The sequence below is a fragment of the Dreissena polymorpha genome, chromosome 3 (genome assembly GCF_020536995.1).
Source record: "Dreissena polymorpha isolate Duluth1 chromosome 3, UMN_Dpol_1.0, whole genome shotgun sequence".
Classification (NCBI taxonomy): Eukaryota; Metazoa; Mollusca; class Bivalvia; order Myida; family Dreissenidae; genus Dreissena; species Dreissena polymorpha.
Window position 1 is genome coordinate 126,794,514 of NC_068357.1, and position 22,321 is coordinate 126,816,834.

General features: G+C 37.1%; 1 protein-coding gene across 1 annotated transcript in view; it reads left to right on the forward strand.

The window, feature by feature from the left end:
* Window positions 1-22,321, forward strand: part of LOC127871357 (uncharacterized) — a 54,960-nt gene that overhangs the window by 26,846 nt on the left and 5,793 nt on the right. The window contains exons 3-8 of the mRNA XM_052414166.1: window positions 401-545; window positions 14,512-14,618; window positions 15,335-15,476; window positions 16,187-17,823; window positions 18,469-18,550; window positions 21,782-22,042. Of these exons, the coding sequence (XP_052270126.1) occupies window positions 401-545; window positions 14,512-14,618; window positions 15,335-15,476; window positions 16,187-17,823; window positions 18,469-18,550; window positions 21,782-22,042 (2,374 nt within the window). The remainder of the gene's footprint in view (window positions 1-400; window positions 546-14,511; window positions 14,619-15,334; window positions 15,477-16,186; window positions 17,824-18,468; window positions 18,551-21,781; window positions 22,043-22,321) is intronic.

The following is a 22,321-nucleotide window of genomic DNA, read 5'->3' on the forward strand; positions in this document are numbered from 1 at the left end:
TCGCATTTTTGGAAGATAATGTAATAAATGTCCACACCCCCACACAATGCACCCCTCTTCAAACCACCCCTCCCTCCTTTGTGATTGAAATTGAGATAGGTCCCTTCACCTTTAAAAAGAAAATAGATGAGCGGTCTGCACCCGCAAGGCGGTGCTCTTGTTAATCAGCAGAACAATGGTGACTTGGTTAACACTTTTTGGTAATGACTGCTTCATTTGGGAACGTTATTTCAAATGATTGATGGTTGGAAATCAAGCCTTTAAAACTTGAATCTTGTAAAACTGGTCTTCAATTTAATTTGAATTAATTAGGCACTGCAAAATTTTAATGTGCAAAGTATGTATTGTATTGGTAAAGGGATAAGGCACTGTTGTTTACTTTGTCCTTTCTTGTTTCCAGAGTTTCTACATTCGATGTACAAAGGATGGGGAGCCAACGTTCACGTGCCAATGCAGCGGGAACTGTGATATCGTGAAACAAGGCCGTATTCGTTGCCAATACTGCCGCTACCAGAGGTGCCTCATGGCCGGAATGTGCCGCAAAGGTACGAGCAAAATATTAAATGAGGAAACTGCATTTGGTTACTCATAGACTAAGGTCTATTTGGATTTGTGGCTTTCTTAATATAAAATTCCATACTAACATAGTTAATGAGAAATAAGACTGTCATTGCTTTTTATTGGTCCAGAAATTAATGTTGAGAAGCTTTTAATGATATGTTGCCATGATTTCGAAAAAAAGCAACAACTTGCCTATTGATAGTATTGTTGTTGTAATGATGCTGGCAGTTATAATACTTTAAGAAAATACCAAAGATAATAGGAGTCTTGATCTTGGAAAACTGGGCTTAAATCATGTTGGTTAAGTGTGGTCCCAGATTAGCCTGTGCAATCTGCACAGGCTTATCAGGGAAGACGCTTTCCTCCTGAACTTGATTTTTGTTAAGAAGAGACTTTATATAAAACTAAAAATTCCACAAAAGTGTTATCCCTGATCAGCCTGTTGTAGATGTTATCCTACAATATTCAACCAAAAACCTTCACACATGTAAGGCTGTTGCATTATTTTTGTTACAAAAAATTAAAAATATACATCATTGAATCTTCAATATTTAGATGTGTTATATTTGGTATGAAACATTTGATATTTTCCCTGTATTTAGTTTCATTAAATCATGACCCTGGGCTCGAAAAATGGCCAAATAGAAGGAGTCAATAAGTTTATATACACTTATTAAAAAAATGTGTTCTTCTGAAACCACAACCCCAAAGATTTAATGTTTGGAATAAAACATCAATTATGTTTGTCTACATTTTTTGTTCAAATAAAATACACCTTGGACAAAAGCTGGCAAATATTTCATTGTTGCAACTTGCTTCATTGTACGTTACGTTGGAGGCATGGGGAATTTAAAAATAACTATTTCACATTAGAAAACATGTACACATAGCGGACAAGTTTCAAGGCAACAGAGGAGATGTTGTTGAAAACCCATACTTTCAATGGGGTTTTTATGGTCTCGGAAACATTGACGCACAAACAGCTTAGGCATGATTTGGCCTGCTTTATCACTCCTATTCATTTTGATACCCAGAAATCCCCCTCTGATCGTGTACTTTTTCAAACGGACTCGTTTAACTCTTTCTGGATTGGTGTGTGCCAGATAAGCAGAACATTTGAGCCTTTCTTGCCTTTGTGGTTATTTGTTCATTGAGCTTGATTTTGTGTGTGCGATTTAAATAAAATCTTTGTGGTTTTAACTACTGGGCTTTTTATAATCCGAAAAAAACACACTGAAAATCAGCAGTCTTGAATAATATTTTCTGTTGTTTTCATTTATTGCTCTTTCTATGTAAATCTGCAAGAGCTAATAATATTTGCATTAGAGTCAATGTATTAAAAATCTTAATGTTTGAAAGTTGCCAAATAATAACAATTAGTTTGCAAATACGTTTTTATTTGATAGGGCATTTATTTACCATTTATGACCATCATTGTGAAAAGTTCTTAAAATTGTTACATAACTTTGTGTTTATAGCAATTTGCAATTATATTTGTTTCTACTTTATTATACAAATTTTCGGGATATGCTGTGAGCTTTTAAGAAATACAAACACTTTTCCACTGCATGGAGTATGCATTATGACTTCGCAGGTTTGTGTTACAGAGTGTCAGAATATATTTTATTACAATTTGACTTTAAAATATTAATCATTGTAACATAATAAGGCAATCTCTAATGAAGTTATGATCAAGTTCAAATAATTGCAATGGATCACTGCTCATCTGTTAGAAGGAAGTCAGGAATTCCAACGTTAGTCAGCCTAGGCCTTTGGCCATTTGACAAAAAATTGTAAAGTTTTGAAGGTAGAGTGTCACTTAAAGGTATCTGATGTAGGAAGGTTAAGCCGATACAACTGTTACACAATCAACTCTTAACATGCTGTAAGGTTGGAACCCCACATGTAATTGTCTCTATTCTAAAAAAGTCTCTCTGTAGGGGTTTGTAACAAAGTAGGTCAACTCTTTAGGGGTTTGTTACAAAGAAGGTCAACTCTGTGGGGGATTTGTAACGAAGTAGGTCTACTCTGTGGGGGTTTGTAACAAAGAAGGTCAACTCTGTAGGGGTTTGTAACAAAGTAGATCAACTCTGTAGGGGTTTGTAACACTTTAAAGTAGGTCAACTGTGTAGGTCAAAAATGGTAGGGGTTTCTAACCAAGGAGGTCAACTCTGTAGGGGTTTGTTAAAAAGTATTTCATCTCTGTAAGGGTTTGCTACAAAGTAGGTCAACTCTGTAGGGGTTTGTAACAAAGTAAGTCAACTCTGTAGGGGTTTGTAACAAAGTAGTTCAACTCTGTAGGGGTTTGTAACAAAATAAGTCAACTCTGTAGGGGTTTTTAACAAAGAAAGTCTACTCTGTAGGGGTTTGTAACAAAGTAGGTCAACTCTGTTTGGGTTTGTAACAAAGTAGGTCAACTATGTAGGGGTTTGTTACAAAGTAGGTCAACTATGTAGGGGTTTATAATAAAGTAGGTCAACTCTGTAAGGGTTTGTAACAAAGTAGTTCAGCTCTGTAGGGGTTTGTAACAAAGTAAGTCAACTCTGTAGCGGATTGTTACAAAGTAGTTCAACTCTGTAAGGGTTTGCAACAAATAAAGTCAACTCTGTAGGGGTTTGTAACAAAGTAAGTCAACTCTGTAGGGGTTTGTAACAAAGTAGGTCAACTCTGTTGTGGTTTGTAACAAAAGCGGTCAACTCTGAAGGGGTTTCCAACCAAGGAGGTCAACATGAAAAGTTGAAGGTACTATTAATTAAAAAAAATAATAATGCGCTATTTTTCTTTCTTATAGTGCAGTGTTCTTATATGTTTACATTTTTGAAGACCTCCATTCTGTTAAATGGGTGGAATTTTTGAAGATTGCTCAATTAATGAACATTGCTAACCAACATCTCATGGATTTGTACATAGCTTTGAAATGTGCATGTCTTCCCATTATGTCAAGAATTTTGATGCAGTTTTGCAATGTACATGTACATGGCTTCCCATGTCCAGATTTTGGCATAGTATTCAAAGTTGCTTTCAAATAGATCTAAAAATTATTTTTGAAACAGTTTTGATGTCTGTGCCATATAACTTATGTCTGTAACTTTTGTCGAGTCTGAAATGTGTATCATGCCTCCAAATATGTTTAGCATAATGACATCATTCTTAAATGTATGTGATCCCTTTTAACCCTTTCCCACTCAGAAGCAAAATGAAAATGGCTATGTGCAAACAGCATAAAACCAGAACAGCCTGCGAGTAACTCGCAGTCTGTTCAGGTTTTATGCTGTTTGCTGCTCATCAGTATCTAAGGGTTTGAAATGAAGCCTTTAAAACTTGAATTTAGTAAGGAAGGTATTTAATAAAATGTTACTTTCTAAGGGACTGCACATGCTTTAAAATACATATCTAAGTGGGAAAGGTTTAAATTTAATGTCCTGAAGACTGATATGGCTTTGAAATTAAGGCTTCATATTTTGTGAATTGGGATGCTCAAACTAAATGTGTCATGCAATAATGTCAGTACTACATCATTGTAATGCTGTTGAATAACAGTGTTTTAAACATTAGAACTGGTCTTATAAACCTTTGAAACCTTGCTAATTTGATGAAACGCCTATTTATATAATTATATTCAATGGCATTGTACAAAACATATATATGTACATAAAATTGATAAAAGATAAGAGGTATTGATAATATTATGCAGCATTAGTTAAAGGATTAATGATCTTAAAATGTGTGATATAAATAAGAATGCTATAAGGAACTTAAGCAATAAAACAATACCGGCTACACTATAAAAACTATTATAAATTGCTACCCAAAAGTATTGAATGCAATATGTACAGGTTTAATACAGTTTTCACAAAATAATGATAGATTTAAGAACTTTACCATTGAAATAAGATCTGATATACAATTGCATAATATTTTTTTGCAAAAATTAATCTGCTTGTATTGGCTGCAATGAGTTGACATGCAAAGCACAGGGATAGGTTTAATATAGGTTTAATATTGACTAAGGCGATTAATGTTACTTTTATTCCTTTGTCCCTGAACATGTATATATATATATATGACTAATGACCGAACTCAGTCATATTGACAGATATTTTGTATAGGGTTTATTTAGTCTTGCTATTCAAATACAATAATGTGACCAAACGTTTCTTTTTGGATAAAGTAAGTCTGCTTGGCTACCCAGCACTGTAATACATTGAACATGGTAGTGATTGTAAAGATTTCTTTGCTTGCCTTTCCTTAATTGTCGATTACTTGATTTTGGAAAAAATATTAATCGATAATTTTACTGCCATTATTGAGCAAAATGTTATATTTTGCGTTCAAGTGTTCTTAAATAATTTATCAGATTTCACTGCCTACATCATAATTAAGTATGGCATTGGGTTTAATTTCACCATAAAAGATCCCTCAAATTATTTATTTGACATTTTAACACTTTAACCCTCACCATAGTTGGTACGCTTAGTGCAATTGAAAAGACATTTTATCCCAAGAATGATCAGACGATTTACATGTCAATTAACATCAATTAGAGACAGAGTTCCCAAATGGCAACTGCATAAAAAAATAATTGCAATAGTAGTGTCCTACGCATTTTACTGACTGATATTTGAGGAACAGAATTTGTTATTGTACATGTATTATTGTCCCCTTCCGGTTTCACCGGAGGGGACTTAAGGTTTGCGCTCTGTGTGTCCATCAGTCTGTGAGTCTGTCACACTTTTCTGGATCCTGCGATAACTTTAGCTTTCAAAAAAGAAGGGATAAGAGTGAATAAAGTTTGTGCAGTCAATAACTGAACATGATGTTGTTCAAATTTAAATTAAACATTATGACAGTATAAGTGAACTTAAAAGCAAGGGGATATTCATGTTACAGCATTATTTTTTAATGAAAATTGAAACATGGATAGATGGCAATATGGACATTATGCACGTCATTTCATTTTGTTTCTACGTCAAAAATTCTGATTGCTATATATGGCAACAAATAGACTAGAAATACTGCTGAAAATGGTGGTTTTTTGGATCCTGTGATAACTTTAAAAGTTCTTCATATTTTTTCATGAAACTTGAAACATGGAAAGATGGCAATATAGAGATTATGCACGTCATTTCATTTTGTTCCTACTTCAAAAATTCTGGTTGCTATGACAACAACAAAAAATATATAACAATTCTGACAATGCTGGAATTTCTGACAAAGGTGGAGCCGGAAGGGGAAATATATTGCTTGGCAATAGTCTTGTTATGAAATGATTCTCACACTGTGTTACAAAAAAGATTACATAATTTCTGTAGTTTTCATATGTGAATATGTTTTCATTTATATATGTAACACTAAATTTGAAAGATAAGTAAATACTATTAATACCACTGGTGTATATAGATTAAAAAAGATAAATGATTATTGGGAAAGGTTAGCAAACATCTGAAAAGTTGTCAATATTGGCATAACTATGAAATGAAGGTAATCATTATAAAGAAGGTTAAATATAAAGATCAAAAGAGAAATGGGAAATTGTATAGATGTTATCTTATATTTGATCATTTTAAACGAAAATAAACAAACAAACCCATTCAAGCTATTATATGCATTTTAATTTACAATATTGGGAGCAAAGAATATTTATTGATTCATTTATGTTCAAAATACCAAATATTTACATATGTGACACTTAATTTGAAAGCTGAGCAAATATTATTTATAATGCTGGAGCAAATAGATAATAGACTACAAAGATCTTAAAAATAAAACTTTTTTTTCCTTTCCATAACATAACACGGTGGAACACATTTATTGGAGTTAAGATCCAATCTGGCTGGAAGGGTGCGATCTTAAAAGAAATTATTTCTTATTTATTCCGTCTATTGATTGAAATAAAGACATGTACTGACGATCCATACTCACTCTGTAGGCCAACAGGGTTAATGTAGAGTATTCAAGCTAGTTTTGAGGTGGCCTTGACAAAAATGTAGTTTAATTTGATAAGGAGCAGCTCAAAATGTCAATATTTTGACAAAGATCCTTGCATGTTAAATTTGGTATGATTTAAACTTTGTACAGTAAATTTGTTTTGAAAAAATTGCATTTTCAGTTGAAAGTTTTTACAAAAGATCACAAGCTATATTAATATGACTTTTCCGGCTTGACAATTGTGTTTAAAAATTAATAAAAAAAGGCCTGAAAGTAAAAAAAACATCAGACGTAAAATACAAAAGAAAGCATTTTTGAGTTGCCTGGGTCATTATGTGTGTATTTCTGTTTATAATTGATAAGAGATCAGTGGAAAAAGCCAATCAAACCATATCTGAATCTGTTGACTTATGAGTTATGTTATGAAAATGCCATGTGTGTGCAGATTTTCATATTTTATCACGTTATATAATCAATATGTTTGACAAGTTATTTCAAGAGGATTATTCACAGATCGGCTAATAACAGAAAAATGACGTAATAAAAATACAGATTCCAAAAAGGAGGTCTATATTAGATTTAACCCTTTCAGTGCGGGAACCGAATTTTGAAGGCCTTTGCAAACAGTTTGGATCCAGATGAGATGCCACAGAACGTGGCCTCTCATCAGGATCCAAACTGTTTGCTATTCTGATAGTATTCTTTGAAAAAAATCGAAGAAAATGCTAATTTTAGAAATTCAGCAGACAACATTTTAGTAGAAGACAAATTTCCCAGCATGCAAAGGGTTAAGAAAGTTAAATAACTAAAGGACTGAGTTTTGTTGTTTCATTAATAATCATCATTTAAAATACATTCTAATTTCTTAGGAAAACAAGAAAATGCCTGTAGTTTTAACCCTTTCCAACCTTTAGACACTGATGTGAGCAGCAAATAGCATAAAACCAGCACAGACTGCAAGTAACTCACAGTCTGTTCAGGCTTTATACTGTTTGCTGCTCAAAAGTATCTAAGGGTTGGAAATGAAGCCTTTATGTAACAACTTGAATCTAGTAAGAAAGGTCTTTAATGAAATTTAATTTTCTAAGGGACTACAAACACGTCGAAATACGTATCTAAGTGGAAAAGGCTCAACATAGCATGAAACCTATCTTACTTCAAAAGCCAGAATCAGGCTCTCATAGCATGTAAGATTTTTGTTTAATGATCATTTATGATCATTGAACATCAACTAAATGGTCCTTGAAACTATTGGTATGATCATTGAATATCAACTAACTGGTCCCTGAAACTATTGGTATGATCATTGAATATCAACTAACTGGTCCCTGAAACTATTGGTATGATCATTGAATATCAACTAACTGGTCCCTGAAACTATTGGTATGATCATTGAATATCAAGTAAATGACCCCTGTAACTATTGGTATGATCATTGAATATCAACTAACTGGTCCCTGAAACAATTGGTATGATAATTGAATATCATCTAACTGATCCCTGAAACTATTGGTATGATCATTGAATATCAACTAACTGGTCCCTGAAACTATTGGTATGATCATTGAATATCAACTAACTGGTCCCTGAAACTAATGGTATGATCAATGAATATCAAGTAAATGACCCCTGTAACTATTGGTATGATCATTGAATATCAACTAAATGTCCCCTGAAACTGTCTGTATGATCAGTGAATATTAAGTAAATGGCCACTGAACCCATTGGTATGTTCATTGAATATCAACTAAATGGTCCCTGAAACTATTAGTATCATCATTGCATATCAACTAATTGGTCCCTGAAACTATTGGTATGATCAATGACTATCAACTAAATGGCTCCTGAAACAATTGGTATGATCATTGAATATCATCTAACTGATCCCTGAAACTATTGGTATGATCATTGAATATCAACTAACTGGTCCCTGAAACTATTGGTATGATCATGAATGTCAACTAAATGGCCCCTGAAACTATTAGTATGATCATTGAATATCAAGTAAATGGCCCTGAAACTAATGGTATGATCATTGAATATCAGCTAAATGGCCCCTGATACAATTGGTATGATCATTAAATATCTAGTTAATGGGCACTGAAACTATTGGAATTATCATTGAATATCAACTAAATTGCCCTTGAAACTTATCAACAAAGCTCCTGCAATCTGCATCATATAAAAATTATTATCTTACTGTGTTAGTTGAAAAGCTGGTCCATGATCAGATCATGTAAATAGTGCATTGAAATTGAACACTATAGCCGAATAGGACCTTCAAAACTAATAAATATCGGACAATATTATGTTTACAACGGTAAGCTTTGTGGAGGGTAAAATTAATAATTCATGTTGTCAGAACACAAAACAGTTCTTTTGAACCTGGGACTGAGTGTTGACTTGCTGATTTCTATACAAGTGTTGAGTTTCGCAGTTTGGCTATTGTGTTTCGGAATGAATCTGCAAATCGTTCAACGATCAAGCATTGATGAAGGCACTATTCACAGCGTCTGTGAAATAAACGACCATCTTGGCATCATTCAAACGAGCACACTGAAAAGGTTTTTAAATATTGGTTTGTGAATAGATGTTGAGATATTAATAGGCCTATTGGAAAATAATTAATCAGAGCGGGGATTCATTTGAACGGAGTTTTGGTAAAAAAGTCTGTTTTGAGTTTCTGTCAATGGGAGTTATATAATTATGCCTTTTGATTGTTATAAAAATTGTATGTAATTTTGTGTTCTACCTTAATATTAATTTTGAAAGAAGAACTAGAACACACTGGGTTTAAATTGAAAGAGCAAAACTGGGACAAACTCAATAAATCCAATAAAAATACTAGTATAGAAACAAGTTTTCTTGCTACACAATCTTAATGCCCATGATAGATTGATTTTGGAAAAATCTTACCGGTTAAACAGAAAAATGTCACACTTGTTTGGATATGAATAAAGGTTGTTACAGAATTGATTTTGTTTCTAATATGGAAACCATGCTCAAATTGATTTCATTTTATTGAAAAATAGGAACGATTTGCTCCTGATTGATTAGTAGCCAGTTTTAACTAGAAAAATGGGCACAATTGTGTAACCTAAAGGTTATTCCAAAATTGAGAATATGTGCTTTTAATGTCATTAGCATTATAGACAAATCATTTGTTTATATTTTTATATACTTGAGTTTGTATAGAATTGAATATGTGATGAATTAGTAATGAGATATTAATATGACTGTGAGGTGCACTTGGACATTTCTTGTTATCTAATTATGCATTGATCATTTTCAATAGTACTTATCAGGTTATTGTCAATTCAATATGTTTTGACAGTTTAGTGTTTTGTTTTATTAAAATTTGGCATAACAGCCCCCATCTCAGTCTAAAAAAAGTATATATTTCATATGAAAAAAACTGCCAAGAAAAAAGTTCTAATTAAATCTTTATTTTTTTTGTAAAAGTAATGCAGCATTAAGTAATTACCCTATGCAAATCTGAGTAGAACATTTATAAATATAACATTGAAAACACTTAATATTCACAATTTTCAATTAATTGATAGCAAACAATAAAATAAATACACTAAATGTAATGACTTTGTAAGTAATAAGATGTTGTGTTCAGGTTTGTTCCTTTAATTTAACTGACAATAACATAATAAATAGGATATGACGTTAAAACAACGTTACATAAAGTGGCGCGGCGTTACGGTGGCGTTATGGCGGCGTTACGTTAACGCGCCAAAACTGCGACATTCTAGGGGCCTCAAAATGATTAAGCAACATGTATCAATGACTCTGATCGAAACGTTAATCTAACAAAAATACTTGAAGTACAAATTATTAGTCAAAATAATTATCTCAGTTACTCTCAAAGTAGCAATTAATCACCTAAACTCCAGAATAGAGTGCACAGTCTTAAAAAGTTCACTTTGTATCACATCAGGGGTGGCGAAATCTAAAAAAACTATACTTGTCCACGGACAACCATTTAGGAAATTTAACTTGTCCGTTGCTGAACTACACTTGTTCGTTAATGTTTATATAAATTATAAACGCATTTATTGATTAATGTTAAATAATGTGGAATATATCAAAATGAGTATGATTTGCTTGTTTTGTTTATAATTGTATTTTTCAATGGTACATTCATTATAGCAGTATATTATAAACAATATAAAGACTTTCTCAAACTTTAAATCTTGCGAAGCTAGTGTTATTAAAAGATGTGTTGAACATAAGTACATTAATAAAATTAAATAAATCGTACAAACACGTCACTGTTTATTTAAATGTTTCTGGTACTAAACATGTTTCGGCCGTAGCCTTCATCAGTAGTACATTAATATAAATATTTATTTATTTTTTTATACATAAGTACATTGTAATCTTAACAAATTAAACTAGTCCAATATGTGGACCTAATCAGACTGAGGCTCTGCACCGCTACTGGTAGCAATTTGATTATCATCAACTGGTAACCATTGAAAATCTCTGAGCCAAGTTTCTTGAAAAGTTCTGTTGCGTTTACTTAGATCATATTTTTTATTATAATCTTTCTTATTTTTGGGGGAGGTGGGCTGCTCAAAGCTTCGGGTTTCTGCTCCGTTGTTGAAGATTAAAAAAAAGTTTCATCTTTTTTTCTGTTATAGTCGTCTTAAATAACAAGGTAGACCGTGTTTTGATAATCTAAATTTGATACTTTTTATTTCTGTCTGATTGTAAAAATAAAGAAACCAACCTGTACACTGTCTAACAGTCGGGCCGAATGTTGAAAATGCGGCATGCTGCCGGTCCCTTATAGAAACAGGGAGATCACTGCGCTGGAGATTGCACGTATTTTATGTTGATTGCTCCGCAAATAGCACTGACAATGTAATCGCGTGTCAACATCCGGTTTTGTAAAATTTAATTACGGCTTAAATATAATGCATTTTTGTATACCTGGACGCACCTTTTAAAAAACTTGTTGTCCACGGACAACTTAATTGAAAAAAATCAGTTGCCCAGACAAGCAAATGTACGACTCGGGCAACTCGGACATTTGATTTCGCCACCCCTGCACATATGTATCAATCTCATGTTAAGCACATTAATTATCAACTGTTAATAGCTCTGTTTCTCACATGTTTAATCACAATGTTCATCACTTTTTTCTCTTGGTTTCGCTTCCACATAGCACTTCTAACGGATTAAGTTTGATGATTGGCCTGGTTGTGTGTCCATTGCACTCACATGAAAAGCAACTTGGTGGCCGCCTCGTACGTCTGCTCCACCGCTGCTCTCTGTGCATGCGGGAACATGTTCATGTTGACATCTGCGCACGTGGTGTACCGGAAGTCGAAGCCGACGGGCGCGGCTCCGACGCTCTGGTGGTGGTACAGCTTACGCTGCGCAGGCGGTGACCCGCGGTAATCTTGGTGAGAAGCGGTCACCATAGAGCTGGCTGACTGTCGGACTATCTCCACTTGACTTCTCGGACAACACGTATGGCTTATGATCTTCGCTCTCAGAGCCGGACGAGTGCTTGAAGTCGGACAACGAGCTAAAATTGGACATGCTCGTGTCACGTGGCTGGGAGCTTGCCCCCTGAAAACTCTGCGGCGACGGCGACCACAAAACTGCGATATTCTCAGTTTCCAATCCGCCGTCTGTCCGCTCGCTATTCATCTCTGCAGAGGAGACGCTTGTCTGGTTGCTCAATGCGTTTCCCACTGGATCGCCGGAGCTCCGCGGCCGCTTGTGGTTGCCGTCAGCGCTGCTAGGATATGTCGGTTCCATGCCCACTGCGCACTGGGTTGCTACTTGAATCAGGGTGAAGTGTCCTGGGGCGAGAGGTGTCGTGATCCTCCTTGTTGTGATCCTCCTTGTCGTGGATGACGACGAAGGCATTACCATCATATCAACACCAGGCTGCGTACTGTGAGTTATTGTTAAAATGCCTTGTGTAGATGCGGGATTCGTGTTGAGATGTGTGGGTATCACAATGTGCTTGGTTGGAGGTGCAAGCAGCTCGGTATTCTGCGTGGTTGGAGTTGAATTGTTTAAAGCTGTATCCAGCGCTGTGGTCTGCGTGTTTGGAGTTGAACTGTTTGAAAGTTTACCCATCGTTGTCATCTGCTTGATAGCAGGTGTACCCATCGTTGTTGTCTGCGTGGTAGCAGGTGTACCCAACGTTGTCGTCTGCGTGATAGCAGGTGTACCCAGTGTTGTCTTCTGCGTGGTAGCAGGTATAGGTAGAGTTGTAGTCTGCGTTATAGCAGATGTACCCGGCGTTGTCGTCTTACACGTGACCACCGAGCTATGAATCTGATCACAGCTGGCCCTGTCACACTCGTCACACTCGTCACACTCTGTCAGATGAATGGTATCGACTGGATTATGTAACGCATGTGTATTTCTGTTCTCCAGTGTAGTTGGTGTAACGTCGGGATGAAATGTTGTCTGTTGAATGTACAACCTCATATCCGCTTGATCACGCTGTGCATCTATGGGATGAAATGTCGTCTGTTGACCTCCTAAACCTGTATCCCCTCGATAACGCTGCGTATCCATGGGATGAAATGTCGGCTGCTGACTTCCTATGCTCGTATCCCGTTGATCATGCTGAGCATCTAAGGGATGAAATGTCATCTGTTGACCTCCTTAACCCGTATCCCCTCGACCACGCTGCATATCTATGGGATGAAATGTTGGCTGCTGACTCCCTATGCTTGTATCCCGTTGATCACGCTCGGCGATTAGTGTGCCTAATTTCATGCGTAAATCCATCATGTTAATTTCTGTTTCCACAATATTAGTGTGTCAGTGTTTGATAAGATTTTTTCGTTAAGTGTCTCTAGCATTTCCATTTTTGTCTCCAACATTTTCAGAAGTAAATTGATTTCTATCAGCGTTCCATTCTATTTTTTTTTCTTCAATTTTCTCTAGCAAAATAGCGATTTTGCGTTTATTACCTCTTCTATTTGATCGTAACTTCTGTAAATTCATCGTACTTCTAGTGTAATAGTCACGGCACCAAAATGTAAAGACTTTGTAAGTAATAAGACGTTGTGTTCAGGTTCGTTCCTTTAACTGACAATAACACAATAAATAGGATATGATTTATGTTTATGATACAACGTTACATAAAGTGGCGCAGCAATACGGCGGTGTTACGTTAACGCGCCAAAACCGCGACACCAATCTCCATAAATTTTACTCAAAATGATGGAGGATGTTTCGCGACGATCCAAAGATCCCCTGACTGATTATCAAACTGCAGTATAATGGTTACAAGAATACAGACTATGTAGTCAATTTAACAAACTTTAACATATTGAAAAGATAATGATCTTAGAATCAATTTGTTAATTCATGGTCTACATCTTCATTATCAGACACTTAATGTGATAAATGCGCAGAATGATTCCCCTCATCATAACAGTATTCTTTTTCATCTTCTTCATCATAATCATCATCATGATCATCATCGTCATCATCCTCATCATCATTATCACCACCATCATCATTATCATCATCACCACCAATATCATCACCACCATTACCAACATCATCTTCGTCATCATCGTCATCGTAATCAATTCTGGCTATGAGTATGTGTCTTGTTATGAGAAAACTGGGCACAATGCTTGTGCGTAAAGTGTCGTCCCAGATTAGCCTGTGAAGTCTGAACAGGCTTATCAGGGACAACACTTTACGCTTTTATGACATTTTTCGTTTAAATGAAACCTCTTCTTAGCAAAAATCCAATTAAGGCAGAAAGTGTCGTCCCTGGTAAGCAGTGCGTACTGCATTATGCCCAGTTTTTTCAGAAGGCGACTTAGTATCATTCAAACAATCCTTTGAAACAAAAGCTTATAATTGGACCCACGGGATTTGATGCATGTATACATTTCATAACTGTATAAGTTGCCAGTTAATAAACTAAAATAAATGCATACTTCATAAGGCAAAAATAAATTCTTTATAGTTTAATGATTATATATAAATCTTTACAAATTCTTGTTTCCATGGTTACAGAAAAGCCTGAGACAGTCCAGCCAGCTGAAGGACAGGTTCTGTGTAAGGTCTGTGGAGACATTGCAAACGGCATCCACTTTGGTGTGAACACCTGCGAGGGATGCAAGGTATGGTGCTGTGTAAACACATTTTGCAGTGTTACCTCTGTTACTTTTGATTAGGGTAGTGGATAGCTTTTAAATGTAAATCTTGCAATATATGGCTCAGTGTAACCTCATGGTGCCCTGTAACCTCTGTTACCTTCGTTAGGGGTAGTGGATAGCTTGCAAACACTAAACTGTTGCTGACCGTTATTCATGAATACTTTGGAAAACAATAATATAAGTTTCCGTACTAGAATCCTGTGTAATTTTCAACATATATTCTGTTATGGTACCATAAATATTGAGAAACACGTGTTCAAACATAGTATACAGTTAATACTTGGGAATAAGGGAAGCAATTCAAGCACACACATGTATATGCTGATCAATATAGAATGAGCAGGTTATTACGTGGAAGCTATACCTTCAGTAATGTTTGTTTGGATATGGTTGAAATTTTGACAATTTGGTTCAAACTTTGTAAAAGTAAAGTAGAATAGCAGAAAGCAATGTTAAATTATATTAAACTTTTGTTAAATGAGAGTTTTTACCTTGTTCTTGTGGTCATTCAAATCAGTCATGTATTGGTAAAAACAGTAAGGTTTTTAGTTACAATTTTTAAATGAACATCATTTCTTTGCACAAATATAAAAGATTATATCTCCATTATATTAAAAAAAATCGCATCTTGTAGTATTTCAATGTCTCTTATCAATTTGTTTTCTGCTTAATTTTGCTAGAAATTTTTCCGACGAGGGTTGGTCGAAAACCAGAGTTACATCTGCAAAGGTGACAAAGACTGCGGTATCAACCCGAGAAATCGTAATAACTGTCGGTATTGTCGCTACCAGAAATGCATCGGCGTCGGCATGTCCCGTGAAGGTAGCAATAATGCTTTATTTAATCAGCTTTTGCTATTAAGTTTAAAAGTACATATTTTAGATTGGTTGCATCAAAAGCCTTTTACTTGTGGAGATAATCTTTAGTCCATCACCAGTCCAGTAATTGGTGTCTTTGGTGATGAACAGGATTTATTTTAAACCTATGTATTTAAGCTTGATTGCATAAAAAGCCTTAGACTAATTGGAACACTTACTTGCTATCTTTGGGGGATATTTAACATTGTAAAACAAAAATGTGATCTTCCTGTACTCAGACAGACACCATACCCACTATGCCACAGTGTTCTCTATGGGGGATTGAGCCCAAGACCTTCTGATGGCTAGGAATGCACACAATCCACCATGCTGTCTTTGTCAAGCTAAATCAGTAGCTCTCTTTACAGAATATGCTTTTAACCCTTTCCACCATAAGAGGCAAAGTGAAAATGGCTATGTGCAAACAGCATAAAACCAGAACAGCCTGCAAGTAACTCGCAGTCTGTTAAGGTTTTATACTGCTCATCAGTATCTAAGGGTTGGAAATGAAGCCTTTAAAACTTGAATCTAGTAAGAAAGGCATTTAATTAAAATTAACTTTCTAAGGGACTACAAATGCATCAAAAAACGTATCTGTGTGGTAAAGTAAAGGGTTACCAAACTTGACTTGTTGGCTAACACAGGTGTAAACATGTTTCGGGTTTTTGTTTCTAGCTATCAAGATGGGACGCCCAAAGAAAGCCGATGGTTGTGAGATGACCACGTTGACTGGATCCCCCAAAATGGGAAACCAGTCCCCTGTAGAAGTAGACAATACAAAAACAACGACTCCCCAAATTGGGGATGAGCCAGCCAAAGACTCACTGAAAATCTCTTCAGTTTGTAACGAAATCAAAAAGGAGAACCCAGACACCTGTGAATACGAAAAGAAGGTAATGTGGTGTGAAGGTCAGAATCAAGGGCAAGGTCAGATGACATCATGGCAGCCTAGCAACCAAGGTCAGAGCTGCGGAGGTCAGACCCATTCCTCAGACTTTATTGAAGAGGATATGGACGACATCTTGATGATGCTGCAGAACGACAATCAGTCTGGTGCAGGACCAGCGAAGAAAATGCGTTGCTACGGTAATGGTTACAACGACCTCCCTGTGACCTCCCAACACGTGTGCAAAGCTGAGATGGGTCTGCAGCAAGACCAGTGGCAGTTTGGAATGAATAAGTCGATGAGCGTGTCTCAGACTCAGCTCAATCTGACGAACCGCCCACCACCACCCCAGTACCCAGGGTACAGCAGCAGTTTCCCCCCAAGCCAGATCTCCAGCGCCATGCGCGCCTCCCCCTGTCAGTCCCCGCCCAGGCAGATGCCCTCTCCAGGGGGGTATATGTCTGACAGCACCACGGCGGGATCCCCTGGCTATGTTCCCAATGGCAGCCCAATGCACTCCCCGGCCTGTCAGTTCTCCCCTAACCATAGTCCCATGTACAACTCCCCGTCCCCTCACAGCCCATATGACACCAGCTCCTCTCAGGGGTCACCCTACAGTGAGACCATGTACAGTCAGCACCCATTCAGCCCCGACAACAACTACCATGTCACTGATCTTTCCGTCAATGTCAACTGTGGTCCGCAGCCAAACATGGCTTCCATAGGGTCGCCTACGCGCCAGTTCTCACCAGCTTATAACAACGGTCACATAACTGGCCAGTCCATGCCCAGCCAACCAATGACCATTCCACATCAGGAAGGGGGAATAATTAATTCCCAGGATAGCTGGTACATGACTGGTACCCCATCCAACATTTGTCACAGTCCATCACACACCAACAACAACAACAGCTTTCCAAATCAGGAGAGCAGTTTCAGACGTTTGGAGAACATTTCGCGGATCAATCACCATTTTCTCTCCGGTTCATCTTGCGACCTTCATTTGAACCAGGACAAGGATTGCGACGGAATGATGTCACGCAGTGATGTCGAGACTGAGATCGTAAACAAGACGCTATCGTCAATGAGTCAAGGTGACTCTTACTACTATGTGTTGTCCGACAGCCATTCATGCTCCAATGACTCAGGTTGCGGGAGCGGTAACTTCGATGAGTTCACATCTTGCAGAAGAATGTACAAACGTAAAATTCTCGACAATTCTGAATTTTGTGACTCACCGCAGTCCGGTAATGGGAGCGTCGGGAGGTTCAAGCGTCACCAGTCGGAGAAGTACTGGCGAGCGTCCGTGGAAGTGGAGGACGCTTTCCCGATGACCAGCGACAAACAGATGCTACTGGAGCACTTGAACAAAGTATTTCAGCAGATGACAGACCGATGTGCAGAGAACAGAAATGTCCAACAACAGGTTGGTTTAACCTGTTTATGCCTAGTGGACTCTCCCATCTTTCTAAATATGATCAATTTATTTCCAAAATTAGGGATGTCTAGTATATTTATTTCTATATTTAGAATATTTCTTACAGAAATTCCTCAAAGCAAACAGCGCATACCCTAATGAGACGCTGCAACATGCGGCAACTCATCTGGGTCTACGCTGTTTGCCAAGGCCTTTTTTCTAGACGCTAGGCATACATGGGTTATTGTTAGTGAATATCACGTTATTTAGTGTTTCAAAATAAATGTAAGATCGCTTAAACAGATGTGCTATTCTTTTATTTAGTGGTTCATATATGTTTTAATCTTCTGTCATTAAATTGCTGGCAATTCCAGAAAACATCAATATGTTGATATTAAGGTTTACTTATCTTGAATTGAACAACAATGTTTGAGGGTATACTTAATGTTATTAGCTGGATATTTAAAGCTTGCATTGTTTACTTATTTGGACAATATAATGACTTGTATTCACTATATTTTAATTTTCATGATATGTTCATTAAAACTTCTTGCAGAAAATTACCTTGGTTGAAACATTCAATGCTTAAAGCTGCTAATTTGTTAAGAGTGATGATTTCAAGTTTAAAAACCAAAGTTTATTCTTGCTACATAGGACACAGGAAGTTGCCAGCAAGCAAGATTAAGGATAATCCGAAACACTACTGCAGGCGTGAAATTTGCTGCCCAGATACCAGGTAGGCTTGGATTTTATACTTGTAATTAGCACTGAAAATTAGGCTCTTTATGTTTTGATGAACAATTACTGATAACAAAACTGATCCACCCTCTGGGAAAACAGGATTTCATGCATGTGCCTATAAAGTGTCGTCCCAGGAATTTCATGCATGTGCCTATAAAGTGTCGTCCCAGGGATTTCATGCATGTGCCTATAAAGTGTTGTCCCAGGGATTTCATGCATGTGCCTATAAAGTGTTGTCCCAGGGATTTCATGCATGTGCCTATAAAGTGTTGTCCCAGGGATTTCATGCATGTGCCTATAAAGTGTCGTCCCAGGGATTTCATGCATGTGCCCTTAAAGTGTCGGCCCAGGGATTTCATGCATGTGCCTATAAAGTGTTGTCCCAGGGATTTCATGCATGTGCCTATAAAGTGTCGTCCCAGGTATTTCATGCATGTGCCTATAAAGTGTCGTCCCAGGTATTTCATGCATGTGCCTATAAAGTGTCATCCCAGGGATTTCATGCATGTGCCTATAAAGTGTCGGCCCAGGGATTTCATGCATGTGCCTATAAAGTGTCGTCCCAGGGATTTCATGCCTGTGCCTATAAAGTGTCGTCCCAGGGATTTCATGCATGTGCCTATAAAGTGTCGTCCCAGGGATTTCATGCCTGTGCCTATAAAGTGTCGTCCCAGGAATTCATGCATGTGCCTATAAAGTGTCGTCCGAGGGATTTCATGCATGTGCCTATAAAGTGTCGTCCCAGGTATTTCATGCATGTGCCTATAAAGTGTCGGCCCAGGGAATTCATGCATGTGCCTATAAAGTGTCATCCAAGGGATTTCATGCATGTGCCTATGAAGTGTCATCCCAGGTATTTCATGCATGTGCCTATAAAGTGTCGTCCCAGGGATTTCATGCATGTGCCTATAAAGTGTTGTCCCAGGGATTTCATGCATGTGCCTATAAAGTGTTGTCCCAGGGATTTCATGCATGTGCCTATAAAGTGTCGTCCCAGGGATTTCATGCATGTGCCTATAAAGTGTCTTTCCAGGGATTTCATGCATGTGCCTATAAAGTGTTGTCCCAGAGATTTCATGCATGTGCCTATAAAGTGTTGTCCCAGGGATTTCATGCATGTGCCTATAAAGTGTTGGCCCAGGGATTTCATGCATGTGCCTATAAAGAGTCGTCCCAGGGATTTCATGCATGTGCCTATAAAGTGTCGTCCAAGGGATTTCATGCATGTGCCTATAAAGTGTCGTCCCAGGGATTTCATGCATGTGCCTATAAAGTGTCGTCCCAGGGATTTCATGCATGTGCCTATAAAGTGTTGGCCCAGGGATTTCATGCATGTGCCTATAAAGTGTCGTCCCAGGGATTTCATGCATGTGCCTATAAAGTGTCTAGGGATATCATGCATGTGCCTTTAAAGTATCGTCCCAGGGATTTCATGCATGTGCCTATAAAGTGTCTTGGGATTTCATGCATGTGCCTATAAAGTGTCTTGGGATTTCATGCATGTGCCTATAAAGTGTCGTCCCAGGGATTTCATGCATGTGCCTATAAATTGTCGTCCCAAGGATTTCATGCATGTGCCTATAAAGTGTTGTCCCAGGGATTTCATGCATGTGCCTATAAAGTGTCGTCCCAGGGATTTCATGCATGTGCCTATAAAGTGTCGTCCCAGGGATTTCATGCATGTGTCTATACAGTGTCGTCCCAGGGATTTCATGCATGTGCCTATAAAGTGTCGTCCCAGATTAACATGTGTACAATGTAGTCGCCTTTTTCGCTAAGAAGAAACTTCAAACAAAAAAACAATACAAGAAGAAAGTGTCAAACCTGCCTAGCCTGTGCAGACTGCCCAGGCTTATCTGGGACAACACTTTACTTAAATGCATTAATCCCCAATTACCCAGGGTGCTGCTAAAATGTAAAACAATCTTTATACATTTTAATTCTATTATTTCATATGCTGAAAATTAATGAACAATTGTAAATGTCTTTTTCTTAAATTTATCCTCCGCTAAAGGCAGAGGGATATAGAATTGGCGTTGTCCGTCCGTCAGTCGTCCGTCTGTCACAAACTTTTGAGGTCTATATCTCACTAACTCTGTAAGATATCAACATGTTACTTCATAGGTGTATACATATCAATGAAGAGAAGTTCCATGCACAAGAACTATAACCTTAAACTTTTTAAATAAGCGTTATTGCTCTTTGTTTTTTGTATTATGTACCTTTTCAATGTTTCACATACCATACAAGATTTTAACGTGAAACTTCACGAGTGTATTTATATCAATGAAGAGCTGTACCATTCTGAGGAACCTTATCCCTACACTTTCTTAAATGAAGAGTTATTTCCCTTTTTTGTTTTGGCAGGGCCATATCTCAGATATGATACAAGATTTCAAAATAAGACTATAAGGATGTATATATATAAATGAGTGGAATCGCCTTGCACAAGCACCATAACCCTACACTTCTTAAATAAGAGTTATTCACCTTTGTTGTTTTGGTATGATGTAACGTTTATGGATTATAGCTCAGCAATAAAATCAATTACCTACCCTTACTGATTTATACCATTTATCAAGGGATTTTCATCCATCCATATAACAATTTTATTTGGCAGGGGATATCAATTCAACGAATGTGCTTGATTACATTTAAAATGATGTTTCAAGGGAGATAACTCAAATTCAAAATTAATATAAATGAGCCACACATTTGGAAAACAAGGCTTACCAGTATATCATGTGCAAAAAGTGTCATCCATGATAAACCCTTTGCAGTCTGCACAAGCTAATCAGGGACAACACTTTCTGCTTTTGTGGTATTTTTCATTTAAAAAAAAAGCTCTTCTTAGCAAAAATACAGTTAAGGCAGAAAGTGCTTTACACACATGAATTTAGTATTATTATCCCAGTGCGAAAAAATGCTTGTTTTTATTTTTTGTTTGACAATATATTCCATGTGAATTTTCCACAATGATATCCAAACAGTTAGGACCGAACGCGAGAATGGCTTCAGGCAGCGTTGGAAGCATGATGTAGATCTCATGAAAAAAATAAAAACAAGAGTTTTTATCTTGTTAAATCTATGTTACCATACCACATTTGGCGTTGACATTTTTGTTATTGCTATGAAGAACACTGATTTTTTATGGGTTTTTTGTTGCAAAATATTTGTTGATTTTGAGTGTAAATGGAGTTTTTAATACATGTGTTTCCGTCTGCAGGTTTCAGTGTCCTACACCCAGAGGACAAGGCGTTCCTCTGCAGGAACGTGACATTCATGTCCACTCTGCTGATGGCGGGCCACAAGCTCTACGGCCCTGAGGAGACCAACTTTCAGCACTTCTGGAGCTGGAATGTCTCAGCCCGGAATCCCTTCTACCCGTTCAGGCAGCAACTGATGGAGGTGGGAAAGAAAGTACACGCGGCCAATATGGACGTGTATGAAGTTGCCGTGCTGGCAGCTTTGTTGTTTATGGCCTCAGGTATGTAAATAAAGCCAATTTTTGACTGTTTTATTGGGACTTGTTATTGTACTGGAAGAAAATTAACATTATGACAGTGTCAACATTCAGTTATTGAATCACATCATTTAAATTTTGATTATAACTTTAGCTGATCAACTTTTGATGAATATGAGCCAAGTTCTGTGAAAACTGGGTTCAATGTTTGTGCGTAAAATGTCATCCCAGATTAGCCTGTGCAGTCTGCACAGGCTGATCAGGGCCAACACTGCACCTAGACTGGATTTTTGTTGAGAAGAG